At 39.5% G+C, this 20,138-nt stretch overlaps 1 protein-coding gene and 1 long non-coding RNA gene across 4 annotated transcripts in view; one reads left to right on the top strand and one right to left on the bottom strand.

Annotated features, from left to right (window-relative positions):
• Positions 1-20,138, top strand: part of LRP5 (LDL receptor related protein 5) — a 169,193-nt gene that overhangs the window by 145,522 nt on the left and 3,533 nt on the right. For 2 of the 3 annotated variants that reach the window (XM_052810383.1, XM_052810385.1), the window contains 6 exons: positions 3,334-3,543; positions 5,736-5,861; positions 8,864-9,100; positions 12,253-12,363; positions 15,264-15,509; positions 17,953-18,092. In XM_052810383.1, coding sequence (XP_052666343.1) covers positions 3,334-3,543; positions 5,736-5,861; positions 8,864-9,100; positions 12,253-12,363; positions 15,264-15,509; positions 17,953-18,092 — 1,070 coding nt within the window. The remainder of the gene's footprint in view (positions 1-3,333; positions 3,544-5,735; positions 5,862-8,863; positions 9,101-12,252; positions 12,364-15,263; positions 15,510-17,952; positions 18,093-20,138) is intronic. The other variant, XM_052810384.1, reaches the window with a different exon arrangement.
• The window catches only part of LOC128152289 (uncharacterized), a 31,819-nt gene continuing 29,766 nt past the window's right edge, over positions 18,086-20,138 (bottom strand). The window contains exons 4-5 of the long non-coding RNA XR_008238589.1: positions 19,104-19,256; positions 18,086-18,445 (exon numbers count right to left, since the gene is read on the bottom strand). This is a non-coding gene — a long non-coding RNA (uncharacterized LOC128152289). The remainder of the gene's footprint in view (positions 18,446-19,103; positions 19,257-20,138) is intronic.

Genomic DNA, 20,138 nt, shown 5'->3' with positions numbered 1-20,138 from the left:
ATGTTTTTACAAGGAGAACTAAGCTTTCTCTGGTTAATATTGAACCAAAGCTTTTAGTGCACATTTATTTGATAGGGTCACAGGTAAAGAATCAAACCCTATAGGTAAGATAAAAGCAGGGGAAAGCTACAGGATTAAAATAAAACAATGTTTATTAACTAGAGAATATGTATCATGTAGCCAGAAAACTATGGTTCTATTGCATCCAGCTGAGCTCACTGTAATTTGATTCACTGAGCTCTTGATTTTTTAAATGAGTTAACAGCATATTTTTATTTTAAAATATTTGGCAGTCTTGCATCACAACTTCGGAAGAAATTTGACAGCCAAAGTTATGTTGGCTTGAATTAGTTCCTCTAAAAAGTATTTTCTGAGCAAAACACTTCAAAATGGGCATATATTAGCAAAAGGATTTTAGCGTAAACTGAGGCTGCTGAATAAATTGGACCAAAATTGTGTATAGCATCCTTCATGCCAATTAGACTGGTCTAGACGACCTTATTCCTTCGTGGGCTTGGGGAGATGACGTGGTTATGGAGGTTTCTGAAGCTTGCACTACACCCTGATTAACAGTATCCTACTAAGTCATGGAGTAACCTCAGATGTCCGGTGCTTATCTTTCAGAGAAGGATGAAAGAACTGTAAACCTATCTAACAGTTTTCTTTCAAGGTTCTTGAATTTTTCAGTTGGAGTTGTTGATGATTTTTAGACATTCATAAACCATTTGCAAATAACTTGTCTGCCACACCAGTCAATTAAAAAGTAGTGTTTTATATTATTGTTGAAGTGACTGGAAAAGCTATAAAATTGGTGCAGTGAAAACGTGCTTTATTTTCAATTAGACTTTAAATAGAGGAATTGTGTGTCCTTCCAGCTTAATGTTCTTTACATTTAACTATTGATTTCCATCTTGAAAAGACTACACATCTGTTTCATTCTGGGAATCAAAGTATTAAGTTACTATGGAAATTCAACACTTCTTCAATTGCAACATGTTTTCTCTTCTTTTTTCTAACCATATCTTTTGAAAATATCCTTTTATTTATTCAGATTGAGTTTTTCATTTTGATCATTCTTCTAAACAACAATTTAATGGTGTCATCCGGTGCTATAGGTGCCCTTTGCCTCTCCTTTTAAAACTATTCATTAATAATTTGGACTGTCGTTTACTCAATATCAAACCAAACATAATTATAGTATAGATTAATCACCTTATCCAGTGCTATCTCCAGCAGCTTCCCAAATCACCAATGTTCAGCTTTTTGTAGGTGAGGGAGAAAAAAGATGATGCTTGATGTACACCCACAAAAACCATTAAATGTAGCCTGGTTTAGGCCTGGATTTCGAAGGCTGTTCAAACAAGGTAGGATTCTAGCAGGACTGCTAGCTTGCGAGTGTCACCTGACACCTCATGTATTCATGATTTCAGGATGCCTTCAGGATTTCCTTCAGGAAACCAGCTTGCCTTTTATTTCTAAATGGATGAGCAATTTAGCACTTAAAAAATCAAGAAGGCATGGTATCTTGAATGCAGCTGAAAATTGTGCTTTTGGGTCAAAATGTGAGGCTTAGTCTGGCAAAAGGACAGTCATCTTTGAAAATCCAATGTCACTGAAGTTCATAGGAACTAAGTGTGCTTCGCAGGTTGCAGGGCAAATGAACAAAGCGCCCTGTGCTTTGTTCACCAAGAACCTTCTTCTTTCAAAATCTCTTCTAGTATTTCTAAATTTTAAGACCTGTTTAGGAGAAGACAAAGAACGTCTCAGGAACTGCACTGCTAGAGAGTAGTACTAAGGGTCAGGTTTAGTGCCCATTTATTTAAATTAGTGCAGGTGCATCTATTCTTTCTTTTACTCTTTACAAGAGTAAAATCCAGTGGTACCTTGGAAGTGTGTACAATAATAGACACATCAGATTACAACCAGGACTGTACTGTCATATACAGTTCATGCATGTTTCTTCTGAAAATGGAATGAAACAAAGATGTCTTCCTCATTGGTTTGGAAACAAAAGAAATTCAGGGCTAAAGAACTAAAACCCCAATTGCAAGTCCAAGAATTTCTGGTCTCTCTACAACTAAATTTGATTTGAATGCGTGCTGTATGTCACAACAGTCAAGCAAGAGTCATTGCAGGTGGTAATTTTATGTGCAAAACTAATAGAATCTGTAATTGAAATAAATGTTACATTCTTATGCTTGGCTGAGCTCTACATAATTTATGCAGCAAATTAGTTGAATCCAGTGCTCATAGCATTTTTATAATGTATCCAGATTTTATAATCTCATTTTGTGTAGATATTCAAAACTTTAATTTTTTAAAGGCAAGCAGATGTAAGGTCTTTATTCCAAAATGAAATATGAGAGCAGAAGCACTACGTTACAATTTTGTTTTGATTCCTCATTTTTAAAATAAAATATAATCAGTATACATAGGCATACGCAGCCTGAAAATGGTTTCTGTGAATTAACAGAATAATTTGGAATATCTTGTTCACCCTAAACAAGCATAACAAAAGCAACAATTAAATGCTGCTAAGTGTAGGGCAGCACACAGTAGAAGACTGCAAGCAATTAAAGTTAAAAGCTGTCATAAATGCATTTTTACTTAACCTGGTTTTTACCTATTGGCTGAGAGCAGATTTTTACACATTTCTGTAGAGCAGAAAACCTGAGCATTTCACAGTGTTCCTGTTTAAGAGCATACTGAGTTACTCAGAGTTTGGGTTTTCTGGTCAGTTACTGAAGAAAAAAGAGAAGGTGAAGAAAGAAGTGTGGCTGTTAGAATAGAGCTTTTCTTTCATGGTCATATCTCTGTGGTTGTGATATAGCATATGTCAGGGTTTGCGTACTTGCCTCTTGCTTTGCATGATGAATGTGTTTTACTTGAGTAATGGCAGTGAAGCTAATTGGTTGTATTTCACTCTTGCTTGTAGATTCCAACAAAGTATACTGCTTGGTGTGTGAATGTATTGTAAAAATTTTGGCCCAGGAGCTGAGTCTGTATCAGTGACACAGGCTTTTAGGGACTGCACACAGTTACACGTAATAGAGCATGTCAACACGAGGCTGATTGTGGCTGGCTGACCAGCCAGTGTATGCAAGGATGAGTGATGTTTCATATTGTATCTGCTTGCCCTCATGACATAGCAACTGGTTGCATTTACCTGAGATGAGGCTGAACAAGCAGAGCCTTGGTCTGCATGGACAAACGAAGCCAATGACCGTACAGCTAACTATTTTCAGGGATTGGTTTGGTTTTGGTTGTGTGTTTTTTCAAGAAATGAGTTAAAAGTCAACTGGTGTAAATAAAACTAGTCTTTGTTGATTTCAGGTGCTAACCGTGTGACCCTGGAGGACTCCAACATCCTTCAGCCGATGGGACTCACTGTGCTGGGGAATCACTTGTATTGGATTGATCGTCAGCAGCAGATGATTGAAAGAGTGGAGAAAATGAATGGGTACAAAAGGACTAGAATTCAAGGCCGAATTGCTCACCTGACAGGCATTCATGCTGTGGAAGAGCTTGATATGGAGGAATTTTGTGAGTTTTTTTCAATATCTGATATCTGTCGCTCTTGGTCACTGTCTCTCAAAGTCCTCATCCAGCTGAATATTGTAATAACATTGCCCAGTGGGCTTCAAGTAAGCCATGGAGTGCTTTCAGCTTGGCCAGTTGGGATTCTAGAAGAGGAGGAGAAACAAGTTCCTCGTTCTTGTCCAGAGGAGTATTTCTGCACAGCCAGAATATGTGATTTCATGGCACTTAGTTATCTGCTTTGTACACAGTCACATGATACTGAATTCACTCTAAAAGCTACTTATAATTATGGTTGTTAATTTTTTAAGTACAACCAAGTAATAAGACTTGGAAAAACCTTTAAAAGGAAAGAAAAGGATTGTACTTGCCTTTTCTCCAGGGGTTTCAGACCCCTGTGTAAAGCATGACTGGTTTGACTCAGCACATCGATGATGTAAAAGCCTCCAGGGAGGGAGGGAGAATGGGCAGGAAGCTCCTACAATGAATTATTGTGGATGTGGAAATTCTCTCCCATCAGAGGTGGAGCCATTTTAGGTGCTCCCTTCTGAAAGGGCTCATGCATGCAGGACTTTCTTTTTCTGGACTGGTGGTCCAAGTTCCTGTGGTCTGAGGGAGAGTGCAGAAACCTCTTAAAGTAGTCACTCCTCAAAGTGACAACCTACAGCTCCTGCTTAACAGGAATATACAAGAGAATATAAGAGCACAAACAAGATGTGGGAAACAGAGGGCTAATCACAGTGGCCTCTTTAAACTTTGTTGCCTGTGATGAGCTGTCTTTTATAGGGAGGGTACATTTCTGTGTAATGCTTTAATTTTCAGAAGAAATTACTCCATTTTGCAACCCTCTGTGCCACTTACATTAGTTTCTGTGATAGCTGAAAGTATTTTCAAACTTGCCTATATGGGTAAGCTGTTACAAATAAGGGAGCGTAAGTATTTAAACTGTAGTAGGTTCTATGTGCTAATCCTCATCCAGATGTTTTTTTTTTCTTTCACAATAGCCAGTTTTTCTCCTGTGCCATTTCTCATATTTTTAGTATATTTCAAACATAATACTGAATAATGGAAAAAGAATTTTTTAATTCTCAGCACTGTTAAAAAAAAGATTACTTTATATCCCATGTGTTTTTTAAAAATGTTTATTTTTTATGGTAAGAGTACTGTTGTAAGTCACACTGAAAGGAATCACCTTTTGCAGCAGAAAACTGTCCTACGTAGGTGACTTCTGATACAACAGGCGAGTAAAAACACATATGCACATGTGAATGCCCACACAAGTATACATGCATGCACTTTTTCTGCTAGCAACCCATGCCTCAAACAGTAGTGTCTCCAACACTGTATTAAATTAATGAATTTGTTAAAGCTGAAAGCAGGTCGCTGAGAAGCCTGGACAGATACTGTTTCTTCCCTGTGGAAATTCTTCATACTTCCTAGTAGTAAAGAATGCATTGATCAGCAGGATCACAAATAACCCAGGCTATAGCCCCACAGATCACTCCAGCAGATGCTCAGCTGTCAGCTGGAATAAGCAGGCAGGAGACTGGGTCTCTTCTTGTTGGGCTGGGGTCCTCAGACAGTGACCTCACTTCTCTGTGCCTGTTTCTTATCTACCTAATGTTCATTTAGAGTGATTCTATTAGGAGCACTCAGGTATTCAGTGCTTCTGGGTAACTGATTTGGGAACACAACCATGTAGCTTCCTGTCTTTTAATAAAAAAAAAAAAAAATCAACTCTGTGTGCTTATATTGCAGTTTTGTGAGTAACAGGGAAGTGGAGGGGCTACATATTAGCTCTGTAAGATTAAAGGAGAATTCCTGAGGATTTTGGGTGTTGGTATTCTTCAGCGACATACGTTAAGAAATGCGGGTGGGATGTCTAGGTATGCTGTAAATGCGACCTTCTCAAATCTGCCTTCTCATTCCTCTTCACCTGAGCTCCCAAATTCTTTTTAGAAGTCCTTTAAAGGTCTCCATATCACTGTGACTGGGAGAAACATAGTCCTCATGAAGTAGTAAATCAGCTTTTGAGCACTGAACTGAAAATCCTGCATTTATCTTCATATTAATTTGTAGTGAAATCTTGTTTACTCAAACAGAAGTGGTTTGTGAGTAGTTTTGTGAGTTTGCCCTAGCTAGGAGTAGTTACGATTTCTTTTATGCTGTCTAATACTCTTTTCTGTGTGTTTCTCCAGCTGTCCATCCATGCTCCCGTGACAATGGTGGGTGTTCACACATATGCATTGCCAAAGGGGATGGGACTCCAAGATGTTCATGCCCCGAGCACCTTGTGCTTCTACAGAATCTCTTAACATGTGGAGGTGTGTGATGTTTAACAGTACTGCTAAGCAGTTTACATCAAAAAAGATGGGGGTTGAGGTTGCATTCCAATCCAAAATGTGGATTTACACACAGTGTTTTCCTACACATGGTGTGTTGCATCATGTGTTAAATTGACCTTCGATTCTTCTACCAGCTGTTTGCTGCTTCAGTTTTGGGACGTATGTGACTTTCATTTTGAGCAGAATATTCTTGTTTGACCTTAAAATACTTGCATCTTCTACTGAGATTTTTATAAATGTATGATGTGACAGGTTTGTGCTTTAAACAAATGCTTATAAGATGATGTTGCATCAATTTGTGGTGACCTAGCAGCAGAAATTGTGCATATGATTCCCACAGTGTGATACCGCAGTCTTTTAAATGAAATTGGCCTCATAACATTAAACACTGTACTGTCTAGTTATGAAATGTAGGCCAAAAGCTCCACTGCAATCCTTTTTAATTAAGGTAGCTCTCCTCTTTCCACATGGTAGACTTTTTCTTTAGACTTCCCTTTCACAATCCCAGGATTTTTGAAAATTGTTACATTAAACTTGCAGAGGGGATTAAAAACAAAACAAAAAACCATTGTTTCTTTTGGGGAGGCATCATATCTTAAATCGTTTGGCTCTGTTGGTCCTCTTGACTTCTTTTTATGTATTCATTTTGCTGTGGATTTCATTTTCTGGCTGAACTCTGACCTCCCATGGGACAGTCATTTCCATTATAAACTGTTTTCTTTCCCATGACCACAACATGCTATGTGGTTTTAGAATAGTGGTGGTTACATCTGCAGTGGGGGGAGGAAATCAATCTACTTATATTTCTTGCTGTACTGTTGTTGCACAACATGGCCAACAAGAGATTATTACGTCCCACTCCTTTGTTATCTTCAGCTATAAATCTAAAAATTAAGAGGCTTCCATTTTAGTGTCTCTTTTTATTATTCTAATCCTTCACTAAGCCTGCAACAGCTTTTTAACCTATCTTGTCTGCCATAGTAGCAGCCAATAGCCAGTATTTCAAAATAGATTAATAGGTATTTTGGCTGGAGAACACTTGTCCATGTACCCTTATGAATGCTCTTGACAAGCTTTTAAATGCAAGCTTGTGCCTGCCAAGTGCAACCATAATGCAACATTAAACATGGCTCTAAATGCAGAAGTAGTAATCTGTCTGTTGAATTATCTAAACAGCACACTAACATCAAAATTTAATTCAAGAATTATCTTAATGTGTGTATCTGTCATCTTTATCTTACCTACAGCTGTCAGGTCACTGGCTACATTTTTCATTCTCATATTGCTATCACCAAATAATCATAAGTCAGAAACTTAAAAATCATAAAATTTTGAAAAATTGGATTCATTTGGATTTTTATTTACATTTTGCTTTCCAAGCTCTTGACTATACTTGAGTCTTGTTCTTGAACATTTCTCCCCAGTGAAGGAAGGACAGCAGCACTTTAAAAAATAGTTTGCATGTAATTGCATAGCTCTAGGATCTGTAACACCTCCCTCAGGAGAAAAATACTCATACAAAAGTCTTGTTATTGGTTACAACTGAGAAGCTTTCCTTATACTGGGTTCTTTGCGAAGTCCATTCCTGAGCCTGAATGTTAATAAAAGCTCATTGGGTTTCCAGAGGGGTGTTACTATCCAGTGTCAGAGCATACCTCCAGCTTGCTCAGTATTGTTGTCATAGACAGGGTATGATGTGGTACTCTGTTAATCCAAGTGGTAAAGCATCTCAGAGCATTAGCTGGCAACAGCAGCTGTGGGGATTAGTGACTGCCTGTGTTACCTGATTTAATTACATCACAGGGATTTGACCCAGCAACTTTTGAAATCAGCAGAAATGTATGTTTGCTGCAGCAGTGTTTTGAGATGGCCCCCTCATTTTGAACATAACTAACTGCTACTGATAACACCTGAAGGGACTTATACATTGACTGTTTCTTTCATTGGTACTAATGGTGAAAAAGTGTGTGCTAATTTGCTGTATTTAAGAATTGGGAGCATTTTTTTCAATAGTTTCTTGATCTGGATTGTCTTTGTCTTTTGACATTCTGAAGAAAGCAACTGTGAATGCCTTATTACAGCATAATTGTTGCATCTCTACATGAGGTTCTAGCTGCTGCTTAATGCTATCAGTGTGTGATTGGAACTTGAGCAATAGTGTGGATGTGGAATGGATTGATGCCAGGATCTTGGGGTCCGTGAAAAGTCAAATTTGAAGGAAGTCCCAGCATTCTTAGGTCCAACAAATATAAAAATGGCTGTGCACAAGGTCCAGTGTTCTGTCTCTGACTGTAGTGAAAGAATATAAGCTCAGGGCAGGCCTACAGTGCTCCTCAGACTGCTCTCTGAACCTCCACTAACCTGCAGCCTAGAGACTTTCCAGCAAGAGGACTTAGCTTAAAGTTGAACAGGCCTTTACAGATACTTCTTCTCCATTCATATTTTTCAATTCATATCTGACTCAGAAATTTGTTTGTGGAGAAACCACTGGAAAAATAGAGAAACAGATATTGTAGAAGCCAATGTTGCATGTTTTAGGTGTACTCATTGCCAATTAACCCAATGCACCAGTTTTTTTAATGAAGAATTGTTCCAGGCTAATATAATTGCAGGGATTAGAATTGTGTAGAATGTGGTTTGCAATCAGAAATGGAGTATTCATTTGAATTTATGTGTACGACAGTGTCTTCCGAAAGGTGGCTGTTAGAGCCAAAGTATTTGTAGTTCCTGTCCTTAGTTCAGTGCTTGCCTGCTAGAGTATGCTTCTTCAATTAGCATGCATCCAGGTTTTGTTTTGAAGTTGGCAAAATTTCATTCCCTATGCAAAATCATGTTTTCCTCTTTGCTGGCATCTTAATATTGTCACAGAAGAACTTCAGTCCAGACATGTGTGTTTTTCTTGAAAAAGTCCGTCACATTTTTACTCTGTTGTAAGAGCTAAAATTGAATATACAAATGTGATTTGTTTTCTCTTTCTCCAGAACCTCCAACTTGTTCCCCAGACCAGTTTACCTGTGCAACTGGAGAGATTGACTGTATCCCAATGGCATGGCGGTGTGATGGATTTCCAGAGTGTGATGACCAGAGTGATGAAGATAGTTGTCCCATATGCTCTGCATCCCAGTTCCAGTGTGAGAAAGGACAGTGTATCGATGCACACTTGCGGTGTAATGGAGAAATTGACTGCCAAGATAAATCTGATGAAGTGGACTGTGATAGTAAGATTAGTTTTCCTGAACTCATGGTTCTAACATAAGCATCCATTTTTGATTCTAACTGTTCTAGATATATATATATATATATGATTTTTAATTTCAAATGGGGAAAAACAGCCTTAACCATAAGCCTAACTAATCTATCCACTGATTCTATTTTTCTTTCCCTCTTTCTTGCGCAAATTAAACTTCTCTGTAGCTACATAAATTGTTGACCATGTAACTATAGATGTGGGGGAGGTTGGGGAGAGTATCTTTATTCCATATTCAGAATGAAAACAGGAAAGAAACTGGCAGAACTTACCACATGCTTTTTTTTCCTGCATAATTACCATTTTGGCTTGCACTGTTTCCACGGTGTTCACTTCACCTTTGGACAGTGGTCACTGCAAGGTGCCACAGGGAGGAAGAGACGGATTAATCCTGTGGCTGAATTGGCTGTTCTGAGAGTTCACTCTTAGCAAGCTGATGCTTATAATCCTGGATGTACCTTTCTGTGAAAAATCTGTGGAATGATGTCCAAGGAACTCTTGCTGCTGCAGCTGCTTTGTATGCAGTCAGCCGTAGGATCTGGGTCCAAGAGAGAAGCACGGATGGGTGCATTTGCATCATCCTTTGCGTGATGGGAAAACTTGCATAGTCTGTGTCTAGTGTCAAGACATAGCTAAACAGGACACTTTACTATGATCTGGCACCATGGCTTCTTATTGCTGTACAAAATTTCAGGAGCTTATTCAGTAGGGTGGCTCTTGTCTGTGAAGCCTCAGGACCCTTGGCTCTACCCACTTAGTGGCTAACCATTGCCACTGAACCAGCAGGGTAGATTTTTGTGGACATTTCAATGAGCAATTTTGTGGATTTGCAATGTCTTCTGTAACTCTGAGCCTGGACACCAGAACACCAGTACCTTCTCTGCAAACAAGAAGAGCATCAGCCATGTCTAAGTTCCCATGTTTCTTGTGGGAGGTGGTACTTATTACCTGTACTGCTTCTTTAAAAGGCTCTGCTTTGCCCACCACGCAGCCCATATGCAGTGTAATGGTGCCATTACCATTCCACAGAGTCAAAGTGGAACATGCATTTGGTCATCTCCATGTGAAATGGTGGGCAATGCTAAGCAAACAGTCACAATGTTCCTGGCCTCATACGAACTGTAGGCACCTGCACTGCCCTGCACAGCCCCTTTGAGGGCACAGATGTGCCTTCCCGTCTGGTCTAGAATAGTTGAAGACACGTTTCTTCAGCAGTTGAATGCTCAGTGGTTGTATGCCTAGTCCTCTGCAAGCACTTGGGCCACCCAAGACTAGACTTTTGTCCAGGATGCTGTCTGACACTTCCCTAGAAGGGCTACGAACATACTCAGTGTCCAGGCTTAGACTGAGGGAGATGTGGCAAACGTGGCCTCTATTCCTCAGGAATCTTTACAGGCCAAGGCCTGAGTGGGTTCCTAAGAAAAATAAAACCAATAGGCCTTTCTCATCCCTTAGCGTGTCAGCCTATAACCCACTGTGTTTCGGGAAGAGAAGGTGGCATATAGTACATTCTTGTTCTTTATATGAGGTTTATTAAGGTGGTGAGGCTAACTGGGCTTAACAGAACTTTCCTACTATACCTCATGCATCAGAGGAATTGCCTTCTGGTCAGAGTCGTGGTAATCACTGCCTTTCCATAGGTCTGAGTTCAATGCCTTGATTCTATCAGAAGCTGTTTCTCCTGTCTCCTGGTTTCCCAAGGCATGCTTTTGGAGAGTTGAATCTGAAGCATTGGCACAGGGGTTGCAGACTATGACTGGAAGTGGCCAAAGAAATGTCCCTGGGTATGTTCGTGGTTCTTGTCCCGCATCTTCAATCAAGACTGTGCCTTTCATCTTCTTGAATTTATTGTGGCATTGCTAGCTGGTCCTCTCATACCCAGTGGAAGTCACAAGGTTAACAGTCTTGATATTGCAACTGGATTACCATGCCACTGAAGAAACTTCGTCTCCTGTACAATACAGGTTCAGTTCTCCCAAGTTGTCCGTTGCTGCATCAAAAAGAAACAAGGAGTCCAGCAAGGCAGGACAGCAACAGAAGATACGGCATGTAAGAAGGGAAAGGATATTAAGACAGAAGTCTTGATGGAAGACAAAGGAGCAGCAGACAGTTGCAAGAATAATTAGAGGGCTGGTAGTCATTGGCAAATAGGAAGGTGCACACAGAACTTGGCTGTTCTCATAGTGCAAGAACCTAAGTGGTATGGTGGGAGCTCTAGATGCTTTTAGAGCATTCTATCAATATGTGTGTGTTTTGTATGCACTGTAGGACCTTGTGGAACTGTATCCAACTTACTGGGGGCATAACAGTCCAAATCAGGAGCTGCTGCATTTGGAGCTTCTAGCTAAGTTTTTTCTCCGTAGATAATTTAGTTCTCTTACATGAGAACTGCTCTGCAAACTGGACCATGGCAAAGTAAGTATGGCTATTCAGAAGGTCCACTTCACAACACCACCAGTGCTGTAATCCAAAACATGAATGTGGGTCTTCTCCTCCAGAAGAAAAGAAGCTTTCTTCTTTTTGCATTGAATAACCTACACTGTGAACCTTCCAGGATTGATGGTTACTAGCCCTCGTAAGACAGTTTCTTTACTGATAATTTAATATGCTTTGACTTGACAGAGATTCCAAAGTTAATTAACAAGTTGGTTTTGCTGAAACAGAGGCTTCTGAATATAGATAAGAAATTTAGCAGTTATTTGCAAGGTTATATTATACAGGGCTACATAAGATAGTATAGGCTATATAAGGTTTTATAATATGCCGAGTTACTACACTTTGTTAACATGTCAGGTGATCAGCTACACTTTGTTAGTTATTGTAAAAGATTCTTGCTGATTTGATCCTAGGTTTGCCCCAACAGGACTGATTTGACAAAGGATGGGGAGTTACTGGGATCAGAATTTTATTTTAGCCCTACTGGGTAGGATGTATAACAAGAAGGAAGAATCAGAGAAATGCAGACTTGCATTTTACCCACAGCAGCAAAGCAGGTGTTCTGGTGCCTACCTGGTCATAATATAAAATGCACAGTGGCTTCATGTCTCACTTCTTTTGGTTTTCTTAAGATGCTCAAACGCTCCCATGCAAGTAGTACTTAATCTTTTCTTTCTTTCTGTGCAGCAATTTGTCTACCCAATCAGTTCCGATGTGCAAGTGGCCAGTGCATCCTCCTGAAGCAACAGTGTGACTCCTTTCCAGATTGCATTGACGGTTCTGATGAGCTTATGTGTGGTGAGACGTCTTTCCTTGAGATTCAAGTGCTGTGTTTAGGAGTAATGTCCTACATCCCTATGCAGAGCCCCAGTCTTTGCATAGTAATGTTCTTTCAGGGAAGCCCAGTGAATCTTGGCCAAATACTCTCACAGTTGTATTTGGCTGCTAAATATAGTCATGCTTTCCATTGGTCTGTGTGGCAAAAGAGTGTGAGCTTGCAGCATGTTGTAGCAAGTCTGTAATGGTATTATTCCAGGTCATGCAGGAGCAGCAGTAGTGAAGATGAACTGAAAACCCAATGTTAACTTCAAGCTAGTTCTAAAATGCTGTTTGGGATACAACGCTGCCTTGTTTAGATGGGCATTCAGACCTATACCCAGGGGGACCTGATTCTACTATGCTCAGGACCTTGGAACTTGCAGAGCTGCTGCTAAGCTTGGGGTGGCTTTTAAAAATGCACAGCCCTATCCACTGCAATTACAGGGTCAAGCTGGGGGCTAATTATGTGGAGGAACTAAAATGCAATGAGCAAGTTCCACAAGAGACCACAAGCTGGTCTCTTAAAGTGCAGGTAGGAAAAGAATATAAGGAGAGACCTTGATTTTTCTGGGCGAAATGTTACTTTGAATTCTCATGGCAGTAGGTATATGCAAGTTACAGGCATACTGATGGCAGTTGCTGTATTTAGTCCTTAGTGGGTTCTGTTATTTTGCAGTCCAAAGTGGACAGTAACTTACTTGTGCTCTGCTTGCAATTTCCCTCTTTTTGCACCATTGGGGTGACTAGTGCATGAGGTTTTCAGGCAGTGGGGCAGATAAAGGGAGCATTTAGTAGCTCACGAGTGGTTTAGCAAAATAGTTGGAATGTAGCATTTTAGAACAAAAGCAAATAGATGTGCCGATCTGTCGGTAATTCATTCTGAACAAATACCTTGTGTTGGGTTTGTGTAGAGAAACACCGCACTTTGCTTAGTAATGTTACCTATAGGACCTTGCCTAATTGCAAGGTGTTTAATATCTTAGAGTCTTGTCAGGTTTTAAAACACCAGTTGTCAGAAGCTGTGCCACTGATGGGGTGAGAGGAGGGGTCACCAGGTCTAGTCAGGGTAACCTTGTTTCTTCCTTCCATCCTCACAGTGGAAACAAGTGTATTTCATGAGCAAGAATGGTGAAAGGAGCCCAAGTAGTGAATAGAAGAAAAGGCTAAAAGAATGGCGACAAAAACTGTTTAGCTGTCCTGGTGGAAATTTCAGACTGAACATGCTTGTCCTGCTTCTCCCACATCTTCCATTTATCTCTTAGCTCTCGCCCAGTTCCCCCAATTCCCTGGATAATGTAAAGCCACTTCTTCCTTTTTTTTTTTCAGTTTATTTCTTTTGTGCACTTGGCAAACTTTTGTGCTGCCAAGTTAATGCAGCTGTTTCCTGTTTGCACTTTGGCTCCAGTCCTGCAATTAGGTCTTCACTGATTTCAATGTGTCTTTATGTAGACATAAGATTGTCTCCTCCATAGTCTCTTTGTGGAACAGAGCATTCTGTGGTTTCTTGCTTGACTGAGGGAAAGAACTGAAGTAGGGAATAAAAATGATTGCTACTTTCTAGATAAGGATCTTGCATTCAAAAGAAGCTAGGTTTAACCAAAATGAGAATTGTGTGTTTTAATTTAGCTAATTTGGGAACATGTTTTAATTTTGGCTTTGCTTTTTTCTGGTATCATATCTGAACTAATCTGACTATTTGAAAGTTAGAGCCTTAGCTGACATAAAAGTTGTCATGCACTAATAAGTGTGAAAAGTAGATAAAGACTTTAAGACTGAAATGAACTCTTGATGCTAAGATGTTAAGAGTTTATTTCTAGATCTTTGTATTTCATTTATCTTCCCTCTCAAATTTTTGTTGTTTTTCATTCCCTTCCACTGAAGGGAATGAAACCAGAACCACTGGAGAAAAATTTCATGAAGTGAAGGCCATTTCACTTCTTACAACTTCATTAAAGGGGGAAAGGGCTATATAGTTTGATCTGACCATGTAAAATTGATAGGCTTTGGCCAAGATTATTTTGATTTTTTTCAATTTATGAATATATGTATTCGTGTATGTAAAAAAAAATCATAAATGTTGTGTGAATCATGGAAAAAGTAATTTTCACTGAAGAATGTCATATATGCGAAAAACATAGAGGTGTCGGGTTTATTTGGCAAAAATTTTGAACGTGTTACCCATAATCGGGGAGATGTGATACGTAGCTCATCCCAAATACAGCAGCACTTTTTATTATTTAACATTGGGCTATACAGGAGAAGAAGAAATAAGAAGTAGAAAGTATTTGGGATATTCTGGACTGTGTTTTCTTTCCAATTTGTTAGGGGTTTTTTTTAGAAAGCAAGTCATATTTTAGGAAGGAAGAGTATTCTGGTTTAGGGCCTATATTAGCTAGGAAGACATCCACTGCTTAATACATATGGTAGCTTCTCTACTGGTAAAATGTTTTAATTTTTTAATGTTATTGCTAGCCCAAATGACTTTTGAGGGAGCAGATGCCTCTCTGATTAAGGACTTCATGTTTTCAAGCATCCTATATCCTTAACCCGCAGACTTTGTGGGGGCAAGAAAAGAAAACTTTCTAGGCTGTTGTTATATCAAGATGATAAGTAATCCTGTTACGAGATGAATTGCTAGACAGAAAGGAGAGTACCTTGCTAATACTGCTTTATGTACATGGAGGGGAAGAGGAGGCATGAAATCTTGTGCATTGAATCAGAATATATGGAGTTATAGATGCCTGAGTTTGATGCAGTTACTTTCAGAGACACTGTGTGAATGACTGTGAGCTGACTGATTTGCTGCATGAGCTCCAGAACAGCAACACACATATTGCTCCATGTTTAATGACCTCTATTATTTTCTCCTCTCTTTCCAGAAAAAACAAAGCCAGCCTCAGATGAGTCACAGCCACACAGTAGTGCCATCGGTCCTGTCATTGGTATAATACTGTCACTTTTTGTCATGGGAGGAATGTACTTTGTTTGCCAGCGAGTCGTGTGTCAGCGCTATGCCGGGCCCAATAGTCCTTTTCCACATGAGTATGTCAGTGGCACGCCTCACGTCCCTCTTAATTTTATTGCTCCAGGAAGTTCTCAACATGGCACTTTTACTGGTAAGGATGGTAAGAACCTTGCATCTAATCAGTACCATTACATTGTCTGGATTTGGAGTTTTACAGGTAATTAAGAGTGCTAGATGCAGAGTTTTCAACAAGCAGAAATTAGATGTTGTTGATCTGCTCAGTGGTTTTGGTATAAATCTTGTCATTTGGATCAGATATGCAAAAACTGTTAGATGCATTTCATCAGGCATCTTGCCAGATTTTCAAATGCAATTTTCGTGCTAGGCTGCATCTGCACAGGTATCTATCTTTTTGATACAAGATCTACAGTATTTTGCCAGTGAAAATATCCTCTTTAAATAGTTCATTCTGGTGTATGTAATAAAGCCTGGGTTTTGCATAGTACTTGCAAAACACTATAAAGGCCTGCAAAACACTATAAAGAGTAGTGAACCACATGCAGTATTGGAAACTAAGAATGCACGTGCCATTCAGTGTTCTAGTGAGAGCTCTGTTGAGTTGTTCTTTGTGTCTTGTACTCAGATGTCCTTGTGTCTGTCCTGTCCATCAAAGGTCTTTACACAGTTTTGTCCTGTCTGCTCCGGATGGATAAGCTATTCCACAGTGGAAAGAAGCAGAGGAGAGAAGTGAAGCAGCTTAGTTTACTATAATACAAAAAAGCAGGGGATAGACATCCCTTCCCCAAAGTTACAACAGCAAATGTGGAAGAACACAAGCAGTCTGGGTGTGGGTTTGTAGTCTGGCTGCTTGTTGCCTGAAGTGTAATGAAAACATCCCCTTTGGTTTAGCCCATCTCTGAGACAGCTTTCCTGTTTGCTTTTGGACAAAGTATTTATTCTCTCTGTGTCTTAGTCCTTCATCTGTAAAACAGCAAAGCTTCTCTATCTTGCAAAGAACTCAAAGCATCCATTTGGAGAAGTGCATACAGCTACGATGCTGAGATCGAAGGAGGACTTGAAGTATACATAAAAGCTCAGGATATTCAGCTAATAGATAAGAACCCAGAAACCTCATATAGACGTCAAAGTAAACACTTAAATGATGTACTTCAAATTATTTTACAAATGTAAAATAGACCTGTCGTAGAGGAAATAGCAAATTCTTAACTACAAAGCCCTGAGAAGAAAGAATATCTCTTCATGTTCAGGAAGCTGCAAAGTAAATGTTCGCCTGTAAACCTGCCAGACAGGGTCAGAATACAAGAAATCCATACTTCAGAGTGCTTGGAGTCTGTTTTTCGTGTCAGCTGAAAATCAGATAGATGATAAACTTAAAGACAAATGAAAAGATGTGGCACTTCTTCGTATTAAACAAGTTTTTGAGATGTGCTAATTGTTGTTTTCTTCTAGCCATGGCTTTGAAGGTAGCCAGATACAACTCAGGTTTAGCCTTTCTTGCACTTTAATGACTGTGGTCAGCTGTTCCTGCTTAAATTACATTTTTATGGTTATCAAGAGGTTTTTGTGGTAGGAAATAAAATTTGAGGATGAAATCATTGCAGGTGAAATCTTTGCAGTGGTGTTTTAAATTGGACTTCACACTAAAGCTTTTTTAATTAAAGCAAGTATCAGTGGTTTTCATCTGTACCTCTGTAGGTGCTAAACTAAGCTGTCATTCTGATTCTCATTCGTATTTGTTGGCTTTTTCTAATCCATACTGCTGTGACAAGTTACAACAGCTGAAAATATTACTATTGATGCCAATTCTAAAGAAAAGACATAGCTTCTTAATACCATGGCATTTCCAAAAAAGATAAATAGTCATGAATGATGATCACAACTAGAGTCATTCTGCTTGTAATAAATATTTCCTGCATCTGAAAAATCTCTGAAAACTTCCCAAACTAAACTCTTCCATTAGCACTGAATAGTCTGACAGGAAGAAACTAAAAATGTATTGTCTGATTTAAGTGTATATTGGAGTAAAACAGATTGGAGAATGTTGTCCTCCCTTTTCCTGTCACCCAGGTTTCCTTCCTTTTGCCTCTGCTGATTTTTAGTTTAAGCAGTGATTTTTCAATAAAAGTAATTGATTTTTGCTGTTGTTCATGTACTTGCAATTGAATTTCTGTGGATGGAAATTAAAAGATTGGAGGTCTCTAGCTTGTTTGTCTTTGGCAATAATATATAATGCTTTTTTTTGCAAATGCCTGAGTTTGCTTAATTGGAAAATTTCTAAGTTAATGATTTGGGTGAAAAGTTTGGATCAACTGTTCTGGAGATTCCTTTCTCAGCAGAGTGTGAGAGGAGGTTGTGAGGAATTCAGTGCTGCAGTGAGACAATAGGTGGTCTGGGGATGAGATGTTTTCTTTACAAAATATGTTGTTCCTTGTAATCCTGAAGTTTTTACATAAAACACTGTTCCCAAAGGACAACCAGTAGCATTGCATGGGTTTGCCAAGCTGTGGATTTGTTTTCTGTTTTGCATTGGTAGCTAAAATTGTGGTTTACCTAACCTTGTTTTCCTCTCTGTCTCACTGCAGGCATCTCTTGTGGAAAGTCCATGATTAGCTCCATGAGTCTCATGGGAGGAAGCAGTGGTGCCCCCTTATATGACAGAAACCATGTTACTGGAGCCTCTTCAAGTAGCTCATCCAGCACTAAAGCCACTTTCTACCCACAGGTATGTCTTGAAAATATACCTGTGAGTTAGGTATCTTCTACTTCTGAAGAAAAGGAAGATGAAAATTTGTGCTGCTAAATAGAGCGTTAATAAGAGTTGTTCTTGGGTGTTACTGCTTATGATATACAGGCCCAGTCTGACACCCACTGAACTTCACAAAAGGGCTTTGTTGCAGTCTATCACAATTACACAATGCCATACGGTGTCTAAAATGTTTTGTTATTAGTGATACTCAGCTGGGTTGTTCCTGGGCACTTCTGTTCTTCTGTCTTGACTCCCTTGGAGATGCCACCTCCTTTGTTCTTTGTAAACTCTGATGTCAATGGCCCAATGACATTTTGCACTGTGTAATGCTGCAGGCACACGTGGAATAAAAAGACAAGACGCGACAGGACTGGAATGCAAACACATAAGAAATAAGCTTTGCTTGCTGTTTAGATAAAGTGTCAATTGTTGATTCAGAAAACCAAGTGCATGCACTGGGAGAAAACACTGGTACCAGCAGAAGTTGCTATGCTTGGGTTTTTTAGCTGTAATTTAGCTCCATTTCTGGCTTTTAACTGTTGGAAGTGACAGGATTTTAGATGCCATATCAGAGTTTTATGAATTCAAAGATGTATAGTATGAATGGAAATGATTCTCTAAGAACAGGTAGGAGAGACATACAAAGGTTACTGTTTACCAGCATTTTGTCATATGACTGTTTTTTTCCTTAGTGCTTCTCAGCAATACATACATTCACTCTTCCGTTGACACAAGCTTGCAGAGTCAATCTGCTAGCTATTGAGGTGATTCTTCAGTAGTATTTAATCAGGAGCCCACATACTGGGTGGCTGTATGTGCACTTGTGTTTACAGGTAAACTGTTATGCTGCGTATGGGCATTTTGATCAATAGTGTTTTGACCAGTGGCAAATGTGCTCTCTCTCCCCTTTAAGAAGGACAAAGACGGAAAAGAGAGGCTTGTGAGTTTATCTATTGATAAGGTAAAATTGGTTATTTCTCGCATTACCTTCTCAATGAAGCCATCAAGAAGCTAGACACAGCTAGCAGATGTTTGGAACTCAGCAACCCTCCTAATTTACCTTGTCTCATGCTTCACCAGTGTCTCTGTAACATGCTGAACAATTTCATGCTAGTACCTGATTGATGTGTCAGTGCCACACTAAAAAGGATGAACAGAAAAAAATTAGCTGAATTTATATAAAAAAATTTATCTAAAAAAAGGAAAGAAGCCCAAGAGCTGATCTGCCTGTGCCATTCTCTGGGATCTGTGTCGGCCAAAAGATCAACTCTTCCGTTGGACTTCTGGCCTAAGCTAATCTGACTGTTACTGAAAATTCTTCTTTAAATTTCCACTCTGGGCTATGTCAGCCAGGGCCTGCAGGGATGATATCCTTCAGGAAAGGCATGCAGGATTCTTAGAAGGAAGCTGTTGCAAGGGCTTTGTTACATTAAAGTTACTGCTTAATCCAAATATTTTGGTCAGTTCTACCTGGTAGCTAATTACCCAGCTTTAGGTTAATAACAAAAAGGAGAGATCTGAGCATCTAGTTGTCTTGGCTTTTTTGTTTTGTTTTGTTTAACACATCTTGGTGGTACTGAGAGATGGTGTAGTGAATAGAGACTAGGAAAGAATTTATGTCATTGGAGTTATGCCAGTTTATATACCTGAGGACCTGGCCACAGGCATCCTGGCTGACACTCACACTTAATCTGAACGCAAAGTGATGTTGATGCAGCTCAGGGTGCTAGTAGGAGAGAATCCAGAAGTAGCATGCCGTGCTCCTCCAAGGAAGAGGACTTCTGGAAGATACTCTTGGGGCAATTACTCATCACTCCCCACAGCTGGCAATGGGTGGTATTCAAGGTTGTCTCCCCTCATGAATCTGGATGCAGGGCTTGTCAGTATTTGTAATGATAAGCTCGACTCAATGGCCAGGAATCGTTTTGCTAGACATTGCACAGTGAAGACCAAAACAATGATCTCCACTGCAGTGATTTTACAGTATTATTTTAAGAGAAGAGCAGAGGCAGAGGAAGGATG

This window comes from Harpia harpyja, chromosome 16, assembly GCF_026419915.1.
Source record: "Harpia harpyja isolate bHarHar1 chromosome 16, bHarHar1 primary haplotype, whole genome shotgun sequence".
Lineage (NCBI taxonomy): Eukaryota > Metazoa > Chordata > Aves > Accipitriformes > Accipitridae > Harpia > Harpia harpyja.
This window is presented reverse-complemented; position numbering and strand designations above follow the sequence as displayed.